Source organism: Lontra canadensis, unplaced genomic scaffold, assembly GCF_010015895.1.
Source record: "Lontra canadensis isolate GAN:19392208 unplaced genomic scaffold, GSC_riverotter_1.0 scaffold58, whole genome shotgun sequence".
In the NCBI taxonomy this organism is placed as follows: Eukaryota; Metazoa; Chordata; class Mammalia; order Carnivora; family Mustelidae; genus Lontra; species Lontra canadensis.
In genome coordinates this window covers 381,699-404,149 of record NW_022631052.1, presented here as the reverse complement: position 1 = coordinate 404,149, position 22,451 = coordinate 381,699, and the positions used below count along the sequence as shown (strand labels likewise).

Genomic DNA, 22,451 nt, shown 5'->3' with positions numbered 1-22,451 from the left:
ATGCATGGATGGCATCAGGACCAGAGACCAGAACAGGGAGAGCCTGGGAGGTTCACACCCCATCCCCCCACCCCCGTCAAATCTCAAGTATCCCATTACTAGACAAGAGTGGCAGATGGGGCCTCATGAGGTGCAGAGGGAAGGGAACTAACCAGCTCCCTGTGTACTCTGTTTCAAGTCCTCGGCCAGGGCCCTTTACGTGCATGGTGTCATTGGATGTTACCAAGGAGTTGGTTAGGGTTGTTACCTGCATCTAAGAGAAGAGAAAAACAAGGTTCAGAGAGGTTGGTGACACTTACCCAAGATGGTAAGTGGCAGAGCTAGGATCTGAGTTTCAGACCAGGCCTGTGTGGCTCCTGGGCTACTCACTGAGAGCAGGGATTTTTCTAACATCTAGAAGAAGGAGGAGGTGGGGTGCGCAGGGGTGGGGGGACAACAGCTGGAGGGGCAGCAAATGGGTCCTACCTGAAACTCGGTGATCACCAGGCCCTGCAAAGTCCAGGTTATACAGATGCCACCTGGCTTCTCTTCTGTTTTGAAAACAGAATTCTCTGGCTGTTGTACCAGGGACATCCTGGTCGCACTCCACGGTGCTGGAGTGGGTGAAGTACCCCTTAGACACTCCTTCCAGCAGTGTCCTTCCACGCCATCCTGGCTCCGGTGTCTGCACGTAGTGCCGTCATAGAGTGCCTTCCTCCTCCTTAGGTCGCCAGTTTACCGCACCTCCTCCTTGCCAACTTGTACCCCCTGGGGAGTGCACCCCGCCCGCATTTCTGGAGATTCCGGCGGCTCCGGGTCACTGTGGGAGTCTCCCCGGCGTGTTAAGGGGCACTGCCGGCCACCAAGGTCCGGGCATCTTTGGGGCCTTTTGCCAAGCCCCTTCCCTAGCGCTCCCGGCGCGGCGCCGCAGTGCCCCCTCCGCCGCCAGGGGCCGCCCGGAAGCGGGGCTCCTCGAGCACGGGGCGGGGAAAGGGGCGGGGCGCAGCGGTACCTGGGCGGCCGGGGAGCCGGGGGTGGGCTCTCCGAGGACAGCCGGCGGCCCCCCCAGATCCGCACCGCCAGCCGCCGGGAAGCTCGGGGCTCCGGGCGTAGAGGCTGCGCTGTCACATGGGCGGCGGCGACGGGGCCGCATTTAAGCGGCCGGGGGACGGCGCCCGCCTCCAGCGCGTCCTCGGGCTTGGCTCCCGCCGGGCGCCCCGCTCTCTGCCCGCCGGGGGCCCCGCGCCGCGCCGCACCGCGCCGCCCCCGCCGGGCCATGCGAGCGCGGGCCCCGCCGCGATGAGCTCGCACATCGCCAAAAGCGAGTCCAAGACGTCGCTGCTGAAGGCGGCGAGCGGGGGCAGCCGGGTTCCCCGCCACGGCCCTGCCCGGGAGCCAGGGCTGCCTGGCCGCCGGCTGCCCGGCACCGGCCCGGGCACGCCGCCGCCGTCCGGGGACCCCAGTTCGCGGAGGCCCCTGTGCCGGCCGGCACCGCGAGAGGAGGGCGCGCGGGGGAGCAGGCGCGGGCTCCCCCAGGCGCACTGCAGGCCCCGGGAGGCGCTGCCGGCCGCGGCGTCCCGACCTTCGCCGCCGTCGCCGCTGCCGCCGGCCCGCGGGCGGGATGGGGAGGAACGGGGGCTGTCCCCGGCGCTTGGCCTCCGGGGCTCGCTGCGAGCCCCGGGTCGCGGGGACTCCGCTCCAGCCGCCGCGTCCGAGGCAGACCCGTTCCTCCACCAGCTGCGCCCCATGCTCAGCTCCGCCTTCGGCCAGGTAAGGGCCGCGCCTCCCGCCCGCGCTCCCGGGAAAGGCGCTCGGGACCCTGGCACGGCTGCGCGCCCACAGCCCTCCTCCCGCTGCCCGCGGCCCCCGGTCACGCTCCCTGTAGTCGTTCCGCAGCCCTGCGCCCTGGCCGGCACTCCTCCTCCCCCGTGCCTGATTCAGCACCCTGTGCGCTGTCCACGCTCCGGGCCTCTTCTGGGCGAGGCACCAGCGTCTCGCCGCCCTCCACCCGTCACAACAGGCCAGTCTTGGAAGGGAACGACCGCCGCAAACCGTCCGGAGACTTGCAGGGGTCAGCAGGGGCGCTCGGAGCAGGTGGCGCCAAATCCACTTCTTTGGTCTCTTGTCAAGACTGCCAGTGAGCGACCCAAAGGAGCAAGGGGTTTGGAGTCTGGGGCATAAGAATGACGACCTCAGGGCACGCAGCCTTGCTTGGGGATGGGGGACGCTAGTCATGGGCTGTGGTGGCCCCAGAGATCTGGGAAAAGTTAGGAGAGCTAGATGGAGACTCAAAAATATGAGAAAAGAGAGACGTCTGGGTAGGCAAGGAAGGGCTACACAGAGCTGGGGCTCAAATCGGTACTTTGGGGGTGTTTTAAGGAGGTTGTCACTCCAGGGATGTCACTAGGATGGCGGTTGGGCAGGTGTCAGGTCGCAGGACGTGGAATAATAACAGCCTCGCCTGAGTCGATATGCATTCTAGGGTCAGAAAAGTCACTAAGGGGTCACCAGTGGCTACTCTCTTTCCTCTAGGCTTTTCTCTCAAGAGTCCTGGAAAGCTGAGCTTCTGTCCTCTCATCCAGGTCTAATCCACTTTGGGGTGTGCTGTTGGGGAGGGAGGTTTGCAGAAAGGAAGCTGTGAACTCCTGAGCAAAGCCAGGGTTGACTCTAGTTCTGAGCCCATAATTAATTCAGACTCATTGGCACAGGTTGAGGCCGTTCTGCAGTAGCCGAGGAGGGAGTAATGCAGAGGTCTGATGGCAGAGTTTGCGTGGTGTGTGGAGGAAGAGGGGACCCTGAGCATTTCTGTGCTAGGATGTAGTGTAGGGAAGCCGTTTGAGGCTCCTGGCTCGCCATGCAGGGTCAGGATTCCAAGGAGGCCATATGTGTTCTGCTTCAGATCCGCACATCCCTTTTCAAAATACTACTCCGTGGCGGCAGAGGCCGGTGGAGGTCTGACATGAAGGAGCTGCACGTGGATTCGGGTTGCGCGGGGCTGCTGTGCGGTGTGACAGGGCAGCGGTGTGTGGCTTTGTTCCTGTGGGGAGCCCTCGTTAGCAGAGTTAGCTGGAAGCCGTTCTCCAGAGTAGAGATGTGGAGGTAGAGCTTTGGGCGTTAGGGCAGTGACGTGTCGTGATGGAAGTTCATGGAGGTGGCTTATGTACGAGGTAGGAGGGATCAGGTGTCTGGGCGGGGGTCTGTGGAGCGGGTCTGGGTTGTGGAATTGGTGACATCTGGTCAAACGTGTATCAGATATTTGGGGGCACCTACTTTGCCCAGGCACTTGCGGGACATGAGGGAGACACCAGTGAAAAAGACAGATGGGCTTCTGGCTATTGGGAGCTTATAGTCTAGCAGTTTGTAAGGGGGGAGTCACTCACACAGAATCACTCACTTTCTGGTTATTCATTTTGTTGCTAACATGACTTCGTTCCTAGAAAAAGAGGCTCTTCTTTTTCCAGTCTTAACAGAATTTGCCTGCCTGGGCCCTTTGTGAGCTCAGAGCATTTCAGCTACCTGGTTTTCTTCCTCCTTCTGCTTTCTTAGTCATTAATGAAGACTGTCCTCCAGTCCAGTGTTCTGAAATGTCACCAGGGTCACCTGAGTCAGGAAGAGCTGGAAGGTCCCATCAAATATTTACCACCTCCCTCTGGAAGCTCTGGTCTCTGGAGCTGCAGACTTTTTCTGTAAAGCTCAGCACGTTGGGTTTGGGCTTCCTGCTGACAGCTCTAAGGCATCTGGTTGAACAGCAATGACAACCCAGCCTGAGACTTTTGGGTCAGAGTCTCTGGTCTCCTGAGACAGAGGGGAATTTGTCTTTCCTTCCCTTCTCTGCACTGAGATTTCTGTTCTTAGAGACTGGGCCAGGACCAAGAAAAGGGACATGGGATCAGGAATATGGAAACCATCAGATAGAAATCTGTTTAAGGCAAAACAGTCCTGGGGAGGTCTATTTCTCATGTCTCCCAAGGTCTTTTTTTTTTTTTTTCTTAATCTTAAGTGAATTGCTTAACCTCATTAAGCTTCTGTTTCTTTATTTGCAAAATAGGGAAAATCATAGTACCTCACTGGGTTTTGGGGGAATTAAATGGGACATGGAGGTATATACAGACTTTGGCCAGTGCATGGTCCAGAGCAAGGGCTCCATTGATATTAGTTACTATTGTTGTTGTTGTTGTTGTCATTGTTATTGTTGATTAACTACCAAGTGCTGTCCAGGACCTTCTTTCAATTTGTAATGTGGTCAAGGAGAGCTAGTGCTCAAAGTGACACTGAAGGGACCAAGATAGACTCCCATACTAGGGGGAACAGGAATTAAGATCCTTTCAGTGACCTCCCAGAGCACACTTACTGCCTGCAGGCAGATGGTGTGGTTTTGAGTTGAAGTCATAACATGGTAGCTTGGGAGAAAGTAGAGTTGTAGGTTCCAGTCCCAGTGCTGTCATTTCCCATTGCTGTGACCTTGGGCCTCTTCCCTCTCTCTCTCTCTGGTCTGGGTTTGTTCATCCAGAAATGAGATTGACAAAAACTACCTTGCAGAGCTATTGACGAGGGCCACACAAGATTAACTATGTCAAATGGTCTGGGTCCAGTAGGTTCTGGGAAAAAGGGCAGCCTTCATTAATATTATTAATAGAGTGACTGAATATGGACCTGTGTAAGTTACTTTGAAAGCTGTCTCTGAGCCAGGTGAGAAAGGCCATTAAAGGAAGGAGCTGAATGACAAGGGACCTTCCCTAGTACCCTCTGCATGGCCAGCTCAGGACATGTCACCTAGCAGCCTAGAGAGATGTGGCATCAGACATTAACTCAGAATAGGCATGATTTGGGGCACCTCTTGGCATTGGGACTTGTAAAACTATTTTAAGAGCAGTTTTTCTGCTCCTTACTCTAAGCTAGAGAAGAAACAGCCCTTGTAGAAGAGGCATATGTGTTTAAAACCCACATCTCTGTCCCATCCTTCACCTTTTTCTAGCTCTAGAGACATCTCTCCCGATTTGAATAGACTATCCCAATTCCCAAGCTGCTTTGCACATAACACGATCACAGTATCTAATAGGTGAATGAATGACGAGTATCTCTAACCTCTGGTCTGCGGAGGTATCTTAATTCCTATAGCTTAGATGAGGGAGAAAGACATGAGTTTGGTCCTAATAGATTCTATCATACTAAGCCTGTGTTCCTAGGATGAGGGCTGTGTATATTATTCACTCTTTCCTTGCCAAGTCTCTCTCCCTACTTGGGTGAGAAGACCCTATTGCCTTTCCCCTGGTGCCTGGGGAAGGGGAAAGAGGTCAGCTTGGGGTTGATATCAATCCTGCAGAATCCTCCAGGACAGCTGCGTTCGACTCTGGCTGTGTGGGGGAAGCAAAAGGGGTGCTTGAGACCTCAGACGAGACCTCATTGAACAATTGCCCTAGTATCTTCTCAGCCACCCATGAAGGTTGGCATTCTCACCCTCCATGTTAGAGATGAGGAGACAGTGTCAAGAGGGGGGAAGTGGATTGTCTAAAGGCCACACAGTAAGTAAATGACAGGACTGTGATCTCTAAAGAACCGGTTGGGTTAGGAAGTCACCTGAGAGTGTTTCCTATTTGTCAGAAGCATCCACAAAGCACCTCTCAGGTTACGACCCAGCTTTCCCTGAGTGTGTTCACCCTGGGCGTCATCTAAGTTTGAAGACTGGTGATAGAACTGATCAGGGCTGGAGACCAGCCTCCCTCCTAATCAGGAATAATCAGCACCGGGTTTATCCTTCTCATCCCTCTGATCCTATTATTCCATTCCAGAACTCGAAGTATAGGCTTCCGGAGGCCCAGGGGCTGCTGCCACATTGATGAGTGACAGGAAGGTGGGGCTATGTGATGTGCTTTGCTCCTTAGAGAAGCCCCTACCATTCAGCCCTTTTAAAAAATGCTGCTAAAGGTCAAGCCACCTGTTTCTTCCAGATCGCAGTTATCCCTGTCACTTAGGACTACCTCGGCCTGACCTGCCCAGTTTAAGGGAAGCTCTGAGTTTGAATCCCTGAGTCCCTTGCTGCCTTCAGCCTAAGCTAGGGTCAGCATCCTTCCCTGTAAAGAAGGGTGGGATTTATTCAAAGTGCATGACTTTTCCATGGGGTTCTGGTTTTGCTGTTTCCTGTCTCCTGCTTCCAAGGACAGGCATATTCCAAGGTCGGCAAGCGGGTGCTGTGATCGGGGCTGGCCTGCAGGGGGCAGGAGTCACCAGGTCTGATGGAGTGGGTGTTCCGCTGAGTATGGAGAGGTGGGAGCAGCTGGCCCTTTAAGACCAATGCTGGGCTGAAAGGGGCACCTTCTAGGTGGCTGGCACTGTGCCCAAGCCCTTTGTGTGTATTATCTCATTAACTCCTCACAACAGCCCTAGGAGGGAAGGGTTATTAGTGTACCCATTTAATAAAGAAACTGAGGCACAGAGAGATTCACAAGTCCTCAAGGTCATACAGCTTGCTAGACAGCAGGGCAAGATTTGAACCCAGGTCTGTCTACCGCTACATTGCAGGCTCTTAGCATCCGTGTCTGTGGTCCTCAACACTGGCTGCAGATTAGAATAACCCAGAGCACTAACCACCACCCATGTCCAGAGTTCACCTGCAGCTATTAAATCAGAGTCACCTGCCGCTGGCACTGAGACTCTCTGCTTGACACTGTGCTGCCTTTCCATATGTCTGCCCAGGTAGTTAATATGAATTGGGTTTGTACCTGGAACCTAACCCAACTTCCCTCTGGGGTCCCTGGTGAGTCCCAGCTTGTCAAGAGTCTGCAGATGGCTGGTTTCCCAGGCTTGACCTCCAAGTCTTTTCTGATCCCCTACAGACTAAGTCACCTTCTTCTGTCTCACGTTCTTGGAGGTTTTGTGTTTCCTTCCGCCTTCATAGCATTTACCTGAAACGTGATTCAGTAAGTGCATTCATAACTCTTTAACAGCTCTTGCCTGCCTGCTGGAATGTAAGCCCCCTGAAAGCCAGGGCCATGCCTATCTTGCTCCTCACAGCATTCCCAGAGCCAGGCACAGTGCCTGGCCCATATATAACTGGACAAACGATACTTCTTTTTTCCATTTTAAGACTACTCATGAGTATTTATCGTGCGCCAGGTACATGCCCACATTTGCTTTATAAGCAAGATAAGGGGAAACCCCTTTTTCCAGGCAAGGAAACAGAAGCTCTGGAATGTGAGAAGTCAGAAGCTGGTGACAGAGCCAGGATTCAACCCCCGGCTTGCTGTCCCTTCTCACGCATCTGAGTCTCATGACTCTGACCCCCAGTCCCGCAGAGAGTCTGGTTCATGCTCCCTTGTGGAGGAACACATCTTTGGAGAAGGCACTTATATTAGCTGCTCACTCTTCAGTTTCATCTCCCCAGTGTCTTTCCTGCCCTTTGGGCGTCAACACCACCCCAGGCTCCTCCCTCTGTCCTCAGGGGCTGCCCCTCCTTCTCGCACCTCCTCTGGAGGTTTGGTCCAAACAAGGCTGCTGAGTAACTCTCCTGATGAAACCGTTCCATCGTCAGCAGCAGCACAGACGTCAAGAGCTATCCAGGGACTTCCTCCCACGGCTTTCTGGGAGCGGGGAGCCTGTGGTACCTTCTGGGCAGCGCCCACCCACTCCCCTAATGGAGCTTCTGACCAGGCACCGAAGCTGGACAAAAAGTCCGTGGAAAAGCAGCCTCTCCGTACTGAAAACTCTCTCAGTGCTGCATGCGAGGACTGTTCTATCAGGGGCGGGGAGAGTTCGGCTTCCCATGCCCTTTCTGGCGCCCCCTGCTGGGAGAAGCTGGCTGCCGGGAAACAGGGACACCTCCGGTCCTGGGTCATCTGGCTGGGGCTGTAGGTCTTGGGTGTGACACCTGAGGCTGAAGATGAGTTCTCATTAGACCTAGAACCAAGAGGGACGAGGAAGAGCCACTCACCTAAAAAGTTCCAGTCGTGGGACCTTGAAGACCACTTTGCAAAGGGCGGCCTCTCAGCTTTGCGGCCCAAGGAAGCCTTGAAAGATCCTCGCTTGGGATTGGGCAGAGGATTGTTGAAGGTTGGCAGCCCTCCATCACACCAGCACTACCTCCATCAGGCCCCCTCATCGCCATCTTTTGGTTTCTCTTGGGTTGGAGAGACCCCGAGTAGCAAAGGGAGCAGAAGGATCTGCTCGCCGCTGTTGGCTCAGCTTGTGCTTCTTCCAGCCCCGAAGCCTCATCCCATTTCAGTGACGAAGCAAGTGTGAAAAATGGAGCGTGATGGGGATGTCACAAGATCTTCCAGGCCCTCAACTGGAACTGCCTGCTCTCAATCCAGCTGCAATTGCCAGGGGACAGTTAGGATGTGTTTCTGTCCCTGAGTGCTTGCTTATGCATGTTTGTGCGCAGATGTGTGTGTGTGTGTGTGTGTGTGTGTGTGTATGTACATACAAGGCTGGGAGCTGGAAGGCAACCTGGCTTTGGTGGCCCAAACTAGCCTGCTTCCCCTTCTGGGTCTGCTGGCCTCATTCCCAGCTGCAGCTGCCATTCTGGGCCCCCCTCCCTGAACCAATCTCCCTGCAGATTTGGCAGCAAGAGAGGAGGGGCTGAGGGAAGGGAAATGAACCGGAGAGAGGACTGAGCTCTAATCTGATGTAGATGATCCGGCAGCCTTCCCCAGCTTGCTGCCCTCTGCCATCAGCTCCCCAGGCGATTTTCTCTGTGCCCTGTACTCCTCCCCTCCTGCCTTCATCTCCTTAAGAAAGTGTCCAGAAAGTTAAACCCAGACACACAAACACACACACAATCCACCAAAAAAAAAAAAAAAAAAAAATCAGAGAGCAGGAGCAGGCAGACGAGTAAGAGAGCACGCGCGCAAGAGAGAGGGCTCAGAACGGGCCAGGAGGAAGAGCTGCGCAGGCAGAGAGAGGCTGGGGTTGGCCGTGACAGGGACTAAGGTCTCTTAGTCCCCAGGAGCCTCCTTCATGGACCGGGGGATCCTGAGAGGGGCTGCCTCAGCTTAGGATGGGCAACTGTGTCAAGTCTCCACTGAGAAATCTCTCAAGGAAGGTATGTTTCTGGAGTTCCCAAGACAGGGGCAGGGGAAGGGGGCATCTTGCCATCTGTCCCAGAGTTGGGGACGGAGGGGGTGGGCATCTGAAGCTTGCTATCCTTTTCACGGGTTTTGTCGAGAGCTGTGTCCCTGTTCCCACCTCCAGATTCCCTCCAGTCCCCCGGTTTTCTGTGTCTTAAGCTCTGAGCTTAAGTTGGGACTTATAGCTACATGGGGGGCTGTGTTTGGGAATTAGCACACGATTTAGGAAAGAAACCAGGCAGTTTCTGGGCCATAAAAGGACAAGCACAGGTCCATAGAATGTGAGTGGGTGGACCCCCTTGGGGCTGCTGAAAAGGAAGACAGTTGATCTGGGCTTTTGACCCTGCAGCGCTCCTTCCCAGCTGTAGGGTGCCAGCGGGAGGGGGCGGGGGCGGGGGTGGGTGTCATTCATCTCTTTGAGAGTCTCTGGTTTTCTCTGTGGTGGTCTCTAAGCCTTCTGATTTGTGGGTCTTGAAGTAGATCCCATTGCTACTGGGATATGTCCTGCTACCCTCAGTAATTCCTGAATCCGGTCAGAGAATCTCAACTAGGACCAGGCTGGTTCAGAGCCCCGGATTGTTTTCACTGAGAAATAGGATGTTGAGCAAAGGTGTCTGTAAGTCGCTTTTTGATGTGGAATTATTGCTTATACACCAGGATAATATGCTTTTGCAAGAATTCCTTTTGGAAAGCAAATTACCACCTCCAAAACATTTTTTATGCAAAGCTCGGCTTACATCTATCCGGTTTTGTTTCAAGTAGGCTCTGCCTGTGTTTCTAGCCCTCTGTAGTCAAGCTGGAGAAGAAACTCATGGATATTATTTAAAGGAAGAAGGAAAGATAGCAATGTTTTCCTCTAGTTCTATTGTTTTCCAGTCAAAGAATTTGATTACCACTGGGGTAAAGTGACTTACCCAAGGTCTCAGGTTAACTAATGGCATCTCTGCCCCTAACCCCGTACCACCTCCTGGTTCGGTTCGATAGTCTTTTTAATTTAGGACATTCCGGGCTTTTCTGCTCATCGTCTTCCTCGTTTAGCTAAGCTGCTCACATCAAATTCTCTTTAATCTTCACGGGTCCTTTGGATCCTTCTGAGGGTTGACTGCTTCTCTGCATACAACCCACATCATCTGTCATCTTAGGGGAGCCTTTGGCACCACAGGTGGCCTCCATGCTGTTGCAGAGAGGCAGGAACTGATCTGAATTAGTCTAGAGGACCAGGGGGAAAGCATTTCCCCTGGAGTTCTGTCCGGAGCTTAAAGAGGTGAACTTAGAACAGGCAGCGTCCCTTTGCCCCACCCCGCCCATCTCCCCCGTACCCCACAGAGTGCTTAAGACCCACACTTCTCAGATCCTTCCTTTCCAGCTGTGTGACCTTGGGCAAGTTACTTGACCTCCCTGGGCCTCAATTCCCCAGACCACCAAGTGGGAATACTATTATTTACCTCCTAATGGGGTGGAAGCTAATAAAGTGCTGTGCACAGTGCCAGGAACAGAGTCCTTGGTAAATGTCAGCTAGTGTTACCGACATCATGGTCCTAATTTTTCCACCCTGGGTGTTCGGAGAAGGGGTGGAAGGAAAAAGGAAAATAGGAGAGGTTTTGTTTAAGTTGGTGGAATAAGGTAAAAGACAGTAAAGCACATTGCACTCAATGTCGTGTTTGTTTGTGACAGTAATAATTGCTTTCTTCTGGACAGCTCCAACACACCCGCCGTCTCTGATCTCATTTGCTCTTTCCCACCAAGTAGTTCTCCTGGCTATTTCTACAGAAAGGAGCTGGACTTAAGAGATAAGAGCTTTCCTAAGGCCACACAGCCCAGTGGACGCGGAGTTGAGAGTTTTGAAATGCTAGTCCGTGTGAATCCATAGCTGGTATTTGATTTGTATTTCAACCTCCCTAAGGGGCTGCCTCTCTCTTTTCTGCTGTCAGAAGTGTTTTTCATAGATTCCTGCATCTGACCTTACAGGTCGTCTGGATTCCCATTCACCACAGTGATTCCCTCCCCGACTTTGCCAAGCCCTTACTCATTTAACCCGTCCTTGAATACCTTTGGGGAGCGAGAGCTCTGACCTGTCTTCTCCTGGCTGGCTTGCATTGTTAGAAAGCTGTTGGGTCACGAGGCCAGCTGACCCCTCTTGTTGCCATGCTACACTCGGGAGATGTCCCCTTGGTGCCAGGAGACACTCTCAGCCTGTGGGCTGCTGCCCACTTGGCTTCTGAGTGTGGTAACCGGGGAGCCAGGAACGGGGAGAGGCGGCCTGCTGTGGGCTCTGTACAGTGCAGGACCAGGCTGTCAGGTGCCATCACTGGCCGGGGAAGAACAGCAGCCTCCCTGGGCAACTTGGTGCCAGGCGGTATTATGATCAAGAGACGCAGTGGAAATTCCCCAGCCACCACTGGTGCCTCCTTCGTGGGAACACGTTCTTCTCCATCCCTTCTCAGTTCTTCCCTGATTGGCAAATATTCTCCCACTTCCTCTGGAGCCAGCAGTAAATGCCTTCTGGCTCCCAGCATCTCTCATGTTGCATCTCCACCATCGTCATCACCGTCATTGTCATTCCCATGGCAACTCCATGTGTTCGGCTCTAAGCACACTCCAGGCACTATGCAGTAGCTCACTTATTTCTCACAAGAATCCCGCAAGTGGCCACGTTGTTCCCCGCTGGGCAGAGAAGGAAACGAGCACAGAGAGGTGAAGTTACCTGTCCGAGGTCACATCGCAAGGAAGCGGCAGAGCCAGAACTTGTCCCCAAGACTGTTGGAGACCAAAGCCAGCGTACTAAGTGGCCTTTCAGAGTTCTATGCTGCCTGCTGCCTCCTCCCTCCTGCCTTGTGCTCGCTCTGAGCCAAGTGTGTGAGACTCAGCCAGAAGGGAAAAGGCTGATTCTCTACACACATCTCGGGAGATTGCCTCTGGGGTCCAGCCACTCTCTACTCCCGGGCTTCCTCTTAGCCAGCCTCCCAGTTGGGAAAGTCTCTCTGGTTCTGCCCTGCCTCTAGCCTGCGTCCTGGAAGCCTGTGCGAGTGTCACCGAGGCTCCGAACTCTTTTAGACATCAAACCAGAATGGCCCTTGGTCTCTCTGACCTCTCTCAGGTTCTGAGACCACTGAAGACCCACCCTTCCTGCATTCATCGAACTTGGGCTTTGCACTGAGGACCTTCACCTAGGGTCTGAACCAGGATACTACTCCTCCCTCTCTAGGCCTAGAAGAGGCTTAGGAAATTGGGAGGGAGTCTAGTCTGTAGCCCCAGAGTGTGGGTCTTTGAGGAGAAGAGGCACGAGAGGAGGGGGAGGACGAGGTAAGCTGGCGGGGAGCTGGTTCTTCTTCTCAGCCTGGGAGGACAGGCTACCCCCTCAGTCACAGGATCTTCTCCTGGGCATGACCTTCTGTAAGCTGGAGGGTCCTGGCAACAGGATGGAAGGGTAGGGTCTGCAGCTCTGGGGTTCAAGGACAAAGACAGCCCTCCAAGGTTTAGCTGCTCTGTTTCTTCTTGGGAAGGTTTGCCTCCAAATCCTCACACTGAAGGGAGGCATCCAAGCTCAGGACGGAAGGCAGAGTGCCCTGTCCTAGATGCTGGGGGGCCTTGGGCATCCTGGGGAGGCCAGCGTGGAATAGAATGTTGTGTCTGGATGCTGCAGTTGTCCTAAGGGGACGGTCTGTGAGCAGTGCTGACTTTTTATAGCTGCATGGGAACCATTACAGAGGAGGAGGGGAGGGCCAGGGCCTGGGAGCACAGCTATATTCGGTAAGCAGAGAGGGCCCCTGCCTAAGCCTCTAGAGGTCGGGCAAGCTGGGCGGAGAGCCAGAGACAGACGGGAGGGGGAAGAAGGAGAGCTGCTGGGGGCAGATAGTGTCTAGTCTTGAGGCTGCAAACTGGGAAGAATGTGACCCACAGATGGGCTTTGCCTGGCCCAGCCAGTGCTTTAAATCAGAAGGAAACATTGGACTGAGTTAAATAGCGCTGCCCCTTCAGAGGGGACTGACAGCCTCCATTTTGCCCTCTTCCCCTGCCTACTTGGTTCCATCAGCGAGGCCCCTGTGTTGGCGCCTGTCAGTCCAGCAGCCTACGTGAGCCTGCTCTGTGTGGTCCCAGCTCGGACTGTCCTCACTGTGTCCAGTGGGGTCCAGTGGGGGCAGGGCAGCAAATCTGTTCAAGAGCATCTTGGCCACGGCCGGTACTCATTAGTCTCTGAGTGAGCACTTCCCATTGGCTGGAGCAGAAGCCCTCCTCCACCCCCTTCTCTCTGTAAGCTTCCACGTGCATGTGAGCATGTGATCTTGTGTGTGTATGTGTCGTGAGCAAGTGTGTGCCCATGTGCCACACAACGGGTGTCACCCCAGCTCTCCCCGGAGCGTCTGTGGCAGTCAAGGATGAGACTCCATCTGTTGAACCGATTTGACTCCTGCCTCCCGTGCATCCTGAGAGCTCTCCGAACCCCGCTGTTTGACTCTCAAGGGTCTCCTCCTGAGGAGAGCGCCTTCTAGGACCCGGAGCCAGGCTGAGGCCAGGAGGGCCAGTGGGACAGGGTGGTGACCCCTGCCTCTCTTTTGTATTTGCTGGGTGCCGGCTGAAGATGCGCCAGGAGGAGAAGAGCAGCTACGCGGTGGTGCAGACGAGTGAGGAGGGGCTTGCAGCCAGCAGTGAGCTCCCGGGACCGCTCCTGATGCTGGCCCAGAACTGCGCTGTCATGCACAACCTGCTGGGCCCTGCCTGCATTTTCCTGCGCAAGGGCTTCGCTGAGAACAGGCAGCCTGTACGTAAGTTGGCCCCCGTGGAGCCGCACTGAACTTGGCTTCAGAGGGCGTGAGGAGGTGCTGGGAAGAAGAGGGGCTCTGTCTGCAACAAAGCGTGTGCCCTCATGGATAGTTCCTAAGCCCTCAACTTGCAAACCCGCCCCCCAAAATTTCCCACCCATGGTTGCAAAACACTGGTGAGTCCACGTCCACTGGCAAGAAGTAACGAACAGGTGACATTCTCTGTTTTATTGCTTGCTTGTTTTTTTGAGCACATACTCTGTGCGAGGCTCTGTGCTAAGAGCTTTGCATTGCCTCTTGTAAGGTTCAGAGCAACTCCGAGAGGTAAGTCCTATTATCATCCCCATTTTACAGATGAGGAAAATGAGTTGGAGAGGCAAACGTGCTCAGGATAACAATTAGTGGGTGATCTGACTCTGGGGAGTCTGACTCCAAGGCTTCCTGTTCTCTTAACAGCAGTACTGAGTACACAGGCCTGTCCAGGAGAACTTCCTACAGTGGGGGAAACAGTCTCTGATCTGTGTTGCCCAATACAGTAGCCACTACGTACACATGGCTATTGAGCACTTGAAACGTGGCTATTGCAATTTGAGTGAATTGTTCATTTCATTGCTTTCTGGTCCCAATCTCAATAGCCTCATGTGGCTACTATGTCCGGGCAGCCTCTTCCAGATGTCTGAACAGTCACAGGGAGGAGGGTCATAATGATGTTGTTACAGACACAAACATTTGCAGGTTTACTTACTGAATGCTGCATGCGACACGCTTTACTTATCTTGTCTCCTGGGAGGCTCTCAAAGTCCCTGTGACATGGGTACTGTCATTAACCTATTTTACAGATGAGGAGACTGTGGCTCACAGAGCTCAAGTGACCTGCCCAAGGCCCCACAGCTAGGAAGTATCAGATCTGGACTTGGAACTTGTGTTTGACTCCAGAGGTCAACCTCTTCTCCCAGACCACAGATGTTGGGGAGAAAGGAGTGTGCATGTGTGCTCTTCCCATCTGACCCCTGGGAATGGTGCTCATGGTTTCCCTGTCACACTGATGGGCATCCCCAGCTCTATTTCACATACCCCCACTGCTCCATGAGGGGAGTGGGCGATCCGAGGGCCAGCCACCCGGACTCTACAGGAACAGCTCTGCCAGAGGCACATGGAGCAAGGCTTTCCTGCTCCCTGGCTCCGGCTATGCAAGAAGGGGAGGGGGCTGCAGTGGGGGTCAGCAGCACCTGTTCTTCTCCAGTCCTGCAGAGCCAGGTCTTAGAGTAAGTGGGAGGTGGCTTGAGGCTTGAAGGGTGGGAAAGGACTCAGGTCTGATGACTTGTCCTAGGGTGTGTGCACGCATACACTTGTGTACTTGCTCACTGCACTTGCTGGGGGTATGGGGCATTGCAAAAACCATCATTTTTGGCCACCCAAGGTGTTGCTCATCAGGCCCCCCCGCCTTTTAAAAATTTTTAATTTACTTGTCAGAGAGGGAGAAAACAAGCAGGGGGAGCAGAAACAGGAGCAGCAGGCAGAGGGAGAAGCAGGCTCCCTACTGAGCAAGGAGCCTGATGCAGGACTTGATCCCAGGACCCTGGGATCATGACCGGAGCCAAAGGCAGAAGCTTAACTGACCCAGCCACCCAGGCGTCCCTCAGTGGCCCCTTTCTAGAAGATTCTGAGAGTTTCCGGAGCTGGCATCTCTTGCTCTGGGGCCAGTTTACAATGGGTGGGCAGAAGTTGTCTCTTGCCTGCCTTGACCCTGTTGGGTCAAGGTCAGGGTCTGCCTATGTGCACAGCTGAGATGCCTCAGGCTTGCCCGGGGCCTGCCTGTGTGTCTATGTTCATGTTAGGTGTGCCCCCAGCTGGCATGTGCTTCCTCAGCTGGGCACACTCTCCCACCCAAAGTCATAGAGCTGTGACGCCTGGGACGGATGAGCCCTGGGCACCAGTTTTGGAGCCTACGGAACAGGTCCTGCTGGTAGGCATGCAGCTCATGCTAGTATGCCTGCCTCCTGGGAAGGCCTGGGGTAGCTGGCACTTCACCAGCCAGAGCCTACCCCGGGGGCATCCTCCGGGCTGCTCTTTGGAGACTTTTCTGCCATCTGTTCAGATGCCTAGACCCAGGGCTTCCTGGAGTCCCCAAGGAGACCTAGGCACGGCTCGAAGCTGGAGATGTGTGCTTTGGACCCCGGCGGCAGCCACCGGCCCTGGCAGCCCCCAGGGTCCTATGCTGTGTCCCAGTACGGGGCAAGGTGTAGGATGGGGTCAGGTTGGAGGAGGTGGGCCATGCCCAAGAAGCAGGGCACAGCCCTAATTCTGCCTCCACACCTGTGGCTCCTCCTCCTCCTCTTCCTCTCTCTTGGGGATCCTGTCTGGTCCCAGCTTTCTGTCCCTCCAGCCCTTCTCCCCTTATCTTGCAGACTTTCTCTCTTTTGTGACCACAACAACCCGCCCACCCTGCTTTATTTACAGGTTTTTGCCTCCAGACCAACTCTGTTCCCTGACAACATTCTTGTGTCTGGAATGGGAACACCGATGGGGCTCTGGGGTCCCTGGGTATCTCCTGTGTCTGTGGGAGATGTGGGGCTGTACTTTTCTCCCTCAAAGACATGGTCCAGGCACTCTCCCCACCCGGTGGTTGCTGTCGCTTGGATGGTCCCCAGGTTGGGCATTTTGTGATGTCCAGGCACCTCACAGCTGCTAACAGAACATGTTCTTTTGTTTCAGGACAGATCACTGCGGCCAGAGGAAATTGAAGGTAAGACCCAGCCCCTAAGGCGAAAGGGTTGCTCAGCAGTCCAGAAAGGTGAGGGAAGGAAGATTGCTGCGAAGAAAGGCAGAGACACCTTGGTCTCCTGGGGACGTGGCCTGATCCAGGGCTGGGCATTCTCTACGGGGCCAGGGGTCAGAGCAGGGAAGTCCCAGCGGCTCCAGGGTCTGGCTGTCCTGGCCGGTGGGCACTCAGGCCACCTCTGCCCGGAGGCTCCGTGGGTCCCACTTTTCTTCTTTCATTCAACCACGCCCACTTTTATTCTTTTGCTTAGAGCTCCGAGAGGCCTTCCGAGAATTTGACAAGGATAAGGACGGCTACATCAACTGTCGGGACCTGGGCAACTGCATGCGGACCATGGGCTACATGCCCACCGAGATGGAGCTCATTGAGCTGTCCCAGCAGATCAACATGAACCGTGAGTCCCTCCATGGTGCACCTCCTTCCCTTCCTGTCCCCGCCACCCCTATCCTCTGCAGTCACACGGGCCCATGGCTCGGTTCTGGGCCCATCTCTTCTGGGCTCTGTGACCTGGGGCAAACCACTTAGCCTCTCTGAGCCTCTTTTCTCAGGTGTAAACTGTAAAATGAGAGGAGCACAGGAAGTCTGTGAGGGCATATCTGCCAAACAGTCCCGCACTTGGGCGGCACACGGGGACTGTTAAGCAGAAGGCATATTATTCCTCTATTATTCTCCTGTGTTGCTCTCTGTCTCAGTATGGGTTCTCCCAGAAGCAAGGGTTTGAGTGCGAGCAATTTATGTGAGGGTGAAGGGAAGCGTCAGGAGGGAGCAGGGAGGTGAGACCATGAAGAGATGGAGGCCACAGGAAGTGGTCTCTCAAGCCGGCTAGCAGGGCGAGTGCCAAGTCTGTTTTTCTAGGCAGCTCCCGGAGTCCATGCAGCGTGCGTGCCCTGAACTTAGGGCCCTCACCTCCCCAGCCAGGTATTAAGTCACTGGCTGAAAGAAGTTGTGGGTGGGGGGGAGTCAGTTCTCCAGCACTCCTACCTGCTGGGGTGTCTTGGAGTTGACTTTCCATTGGCACAAGAGTAAAGCTTGGGACAAGTGGGCCAGGTGCTCCTAACTTCTCCTTTCTCTGCCTTTCTGTTTGTGTGTCTTTGGCTCTCTGTCTCTGAAATTCTTTGCCCGTCTCTCTACCCCAGTGTTTGTTTCTTTCATCTGTATCTACCTCTGTCCACCTCCTGACTGGTTTCCTTGGCCTAACCCTGGCCACTCCCCTTAGCCATTCTTTGACAGACCACCTACCTGTCCATGGTCACCTCTCTGTCCTCATTTGGCCTCTGGTTGTACCCTGGACTTGGCACTAGATAGGTCAAGGAGGGGTTCACAGTGCCTTCCATTGCCTAGACATGGGGAGTGGTTGGATGGATAACATAGCCCTTTCCTCTGTCTCCAGTGGGTGGCCATGTGGATTTTGATGACTTCGTAGAACTAATGGGACCTAAACTCCTGGCAGAAACAGCAGATATGATTGGAGTGAAAGAACTGCGAGATGCTTTCCGAGAGGTGAGTAATGGGCACTGGACAGGCCAGGAGTGCAGGGGTTGTTAGAATTCCACCTCCAGCATGGTTACTTCAAGAGAAATCCAAGCCCTGGATCACATTCTAGGGGAAGGAGCTTGGACAGAGAAGGGTCTTTGGGGGATGTGGGGGGGGACAATGAGGCTGGAAACGGAGCCCAACATTGGGATCTGATTCTACATTCCCCACGTTGTAGCTATTCCTCTCTCCTCTCTGCCCTCTCTAGTTTGATACCAATGGTGATGGGGAGATAAGCACCAGTGAGTTGCGAGAGGCCATGAGGAAACTCCTGGGTCATCAGGTGGGACACCGAGACATAGAGGAAATTATCCGAGACGTGGACCTCAATGGGGATGGACGAGTAGACTTTGAAGGTAGGTGGGGCTTGAATATGGAAGATAAGCCAAGGCAGTAGTGATGATCCGTGGAGACTCCCAGCTGTGTATCCATCATGATTCCAACTGTCCATGCTCCTACCCTTCCATTCTCTTACTCCTCCAACCACGAATCCCTGTAATCCACCTTCCCATTCATTCCCTACCCCCATCCATTGGTCCATCTTGCCAAATCTCTCCATATGTTCATTCATCCATCTCTTCGTGTGTCCAGGTGTCTATCCACTCATCTGTCTCTAAACAATTATCCATACTACCGTTCATTCATGCATTTATAGATTTGTCTATGCATCTGTTCATTCTTCTGTACATTCTTACAGGTATCCACTCACCCATGTACATCTGTCTGTCCATACATCTATACTTCTGTGTCTCTGTTCATACATTCACGTATCTCTATGTCTCTACCCACCATCTATGCCTCTACTCACACTTCTGTTGATTTATCTGTAGTCATTTCCCCATCTACATCCATCTTCTCATCGATAAGCAATCGATCGATCCATCCATCCCTGTGTCTACTGACCCCACCCATCTCTACGCATTTATCTGTCCACCTACTCCTGCTTCCATCCACACTAGCTACTTTCGGACCACCCCGTTCCTCAGTCTGACACTCAGGCCCCCTGAGATTGGCCGCATCTCACCTCCCCAGTCGCAGATCCTGCTGTTCCTTCACTCACTCTCCACCTTAAAGCCAAACCCCAGCACTTGTGGTCCACGATCCTGCCAAGTTCTCGTTTGGATGCTCTGTCCTTTTGGTCAGGATGCTTTTTATTCTGTTCTTTGCCTGGACTAAATTCTTGTAACCCCTCAAGACTCAGCAGTGGGTCTTGCTCTGGCACTTCCTCACTGGTTCCAGGCTGAATTCCTCTTTCCTGGGCTTTTATAACACCTCAGGCTCACTCTCATTCTTCACACTGTCTCTCAAGTGCTAGCTGTATCTCCTCTTGACAGAACTTCTAGAGAAGAACATTTTATCTCTGATCTCTGTATTTCCTCATAATTCAGGACCTGGCACATAGTTAATGCTCAGTAAAAGTGTTTTTTTTTTAATAAATCAGTAATAACCCCAATAGTTATCATTTATTGTATACACGTTATGTACCAGTCACTGTACTAAGTACACTTCCATATATTATTCCATTTTATTCTCACAACAACTCTCTGGATCGCACTCTTACTGTCTCATGATGCAGAGGAGGACTCTGAGGCTCAGAGATGTCATACGACTTGCTTGAGATCGCCTCACTATTAAGACACAGAGCTGGATCTTATGCCAGGTCTGGAATCTCAGCCACCACCTATGTCACACTGCGTGATGCCATTCAGGACAACTATGGGATGCAGGGCAAAAATATGGTAAAACATTGACTCTCTACTCCAGGAAATGGCATTCTGAGCAGAAAGTCAAGATAAGCATGCGCTGGAGTGTGAGTGTATCCAGAACACAAAGGTTGGGGTGTCTTTCTTGAGGAGCAGGTAGACTCCAAGTTTGAAGAGAGTGTGGCTACATGGAAAGGAGGCTTTGCTGCCACCAGATCTGAAAATTCCAGGTCACCCTGTGTCCTGGTAGTGCCCCCCTCAAAAGACAATGGCCCTTCCCTACAAGCCCAGCATCCCCCGTTTATTCTTCCAGCTTGTATTGTACACCTACCATATGCCGGGATCCACCTTGAGGAGCCCAAGACCAGCAAGGAAAACAGAAGCCAACAGTATAGTGCATGCTGTTTTGGGGAAAATACAGCAACCTGTGGGGCACAGAGGAGGCATCTGTGCCAAGCTGGTGGGGGTATTAAGGAACGTTTCCTGGAGGGGGCTATAAATCAGTAGAACCCTAAGGGACGAGTAGGACCAACCAGGTGAAAAAGAAGGAAGGGATATTCACCCAAATAAACTGAAACTTACGTCCACACGGAAACCTGCACACGGATGTTTATAGCAGCTTTATTTACAGTTGCCAAAACCTGGAAGTAACCAAGGTGTCCTTCAGCTGGTGAGTGGATAATAAACTGTGACAATGGAGTATTATTCACACTAAAAAGAAATGAGCTATCAGACCATGAAAAGACACGGAGAAATCTTAAGTGCATATCGCTAAGTGAAAGAAGCCAATCTGAAAGGGCTACATCGTGCATGATTCCAACTGTATGACATTCTCGAAAAGACAAAACTATGGAGATGATGAAAATATCAGTGGTTGCCAGGGGTTTAGGGGGAGGGAGGGCTGAGCTGGCGGAGCACAGAGGAGTTTTAGGGCCGTGAGGCTGTTCTGTAGGACCCTGTAGTGGTGGATACGCATCTTTACGCATTTGCCCCAGCCCACAGAATGGACAGCATCGAGGGGGAAGCTGAGTGTTACTGTGGCCTCTGGGTAATGACACATCCGTGTCAGTTCATTGATTGTAACACCTGTCCCTCTCTGGTGCGGGATGGTGATGGTAGGGGAGGCTGCGCAGGGGTGGGGCATGCCCCCTGTGGATGGGAACTCTGTACTTTCTGCATCATTTTGCCGGGAACGTAAAACTGTTCCAAATAATCAAGTCTAGTTAAAAGGAAAAGGAGAGAGAAGAGACAGGTTGTAGGCAAGCTGAGAGGTGGAGGGAGAGTGAGTGGGCCAGCTGCCCTGACAGGGAGAGCGGCTTGGTTGGAGTGCGGGGCAAGGGTGGGGGGTTGGGGGGGAATGAACTATGAGAGAGAGACATCAGCTGGGGCCACAGCATGGAGGGCCTTGAGGCCAGCAACAGGATATTGGACATTTTCCCATGGGGAGCCCTGAGAGGTTTCAGAGGGGCCAGGTAGATGAGACAGGCCCCCGCCAGCTGCTGTGCACAAGATGGATTGGAAGAAGCTGAATGGCTGGAGGGGCCCAGCGGGGCAGTGGTGATGGTGGGGTGGGGGGCTCGGATCCGGAGAAGACTTGGAAGGGGCAGCCTGAGCTGGGCATGACTCTGCTGTTTTCTCCCCACCTGGTCCTGTGCCCTCGCAGAGTTTGTCCGGATGATGTCCCGCTGAGGCCGCAAGGGCCCCTCCAGGACTGCCAAGCTCCCTGGTGGGAGAAGAGGAGCCGGAGCGCGCCTCACCCCGCCGCAGCTGCCGAGAGCCCAGGATGGACTGGTGGACGGGGCCTGCCTGCACCCCGGGGAGGTGCCCACCCCGGACCCCCACCCCTCCGCACTGTGAAAGACTCACAACTCCTGCAACTGGAAAGGGGGGGCGCCCGCCCAGGAGGCCCCTGTGCCAAGCCGGCAGAGGTGACGCCGGGTGCCAAGTGCCATGGACCCAGCCGCTGCTGGCGGGGCGGGCCAGGGAGCCCGCCAGCAGCCCCCACACAGCATGTCTGCCCCGGGGCAAAGCCTCTCGCCGCCCTCCTTCGCTCTGTGCCCATCCCAGCTCGCCACAGCCCTGTTCTCTCAGAACCAATAAAAGTATTTCCAAGGCAAGGGCAGCTGTGGGGGTCTTTTGCTTCTTGGGTCTGGTCAGACGATGCGTATTTCCTGAGTGCCACCTCTGAGCCCAGAGCCGGCCCATAGTCCTGCATTCAACGTGCATTTACTGAGCACTGTTAGGGACCCACTGTCATCTCCGAAGCCAGAGCCTCCGTACCTCTCTAACTGGAGGGGAGCCTGGGGGAGCTAGTGATCCGGCTGGGTACCCAGCTGCCCCAAGCAAAGTCAGACTCTAAGAAAAGGAGAATAGATCCCGGGTGAGCGTCCAGCAGGGTCTGCCCACTTCCTGTCTTCCTGGAGCTTCCGGCCTGGCGGGAAGACAGACACGAAGTAATTCAATACATGGGTCAAATTGTGATGCTTTTCTGAGAGAAAAATGCAGGGACCTGTAGTCGGCTCTAAAAAGGAGGCCTGGCATCCTCTGGGGAGGTCAGCAGAGGCTTTCCTGAGGAAGCGATGACAAGGTGTTTGCCACAGAGGAAATCCCAGGGTGTGTGTGAAACAGATGT

The 22,451-nt window shown here is 53.9% G+C and overlaps 1 protein-coding gene across 3 annotated transcripts; it reads left to right on the top strand.

Moving 5' to 3' along the window:
- The first annotated feature begins 1,012 nt into the window (after nt 1-1,012).
- Nucleotides 1,013-21,936, top strand: CABP1 (calcium binding protein 1). 3 transcript variants are annotated; one of them, XM_032876131.1, is made up of 7 exons: nt 1,013-1,749; nt 13,621-13,800; nt 16,517-16,547; nt 16,834-16,977; nt 17,974-18,083; nt 18,325-18,472; nt 21,483-21,936. In XM_032876131.1, the coding sequence occupies exons 1-7, from the start codon at nt 1,108-1,110 to the stop codon at nt 21,506-21,508; spliced, it is 1,281 nt and encodes a 426-aa protein (XP_032732022.1). In that variant the 5' UTR covers nt 1,013-1,107; the 3' UTR covers nt 21,509-21,936. The 3 variants fall into 3 exon arrangements, with proteins under 3 accessions (XP_032732022.1, XP_032732023.1, XP_032732024.1); XM_032876133.1 differs by lacking the exon at nt 1,013-1,749 and adding an exon at nt 8,382-9,016; XM_032876132.1 differs by lacking the exon at nt 13,621-13,800 and having other exon boundaries at nt 1,017-1,749.
- The last annotated feature ends 515 nt before the right edge of the window (nt 21,937-22,451 follow it).

Excerpts from the sequence above, each read along its gene's own strand:
- CABP1 (XM_032876131.1), top strand. The coding sequence starts at position 1,108 with ATGGGCGGCGGCGACGGGGCCGCATTTAAGCGGCCGGGGGACGGCGCC. Across the intron at positions 1,750-13,620 it reads TCAGCTCCGCCTTCGGCCAG|ATGCGCCAGGAGGAGAAGAG; the intron begins GTAAGGGCCGCG and ends TGCCGGCTGAAG. Across the intron at positions 13,801-16,516 it reads TCGCTGAGAACAGGCAGCCT|GACAGATCACTGCGGCCAGA; the intron begins GTACGTAAGTTG and ends CTTTTGTTTCAG.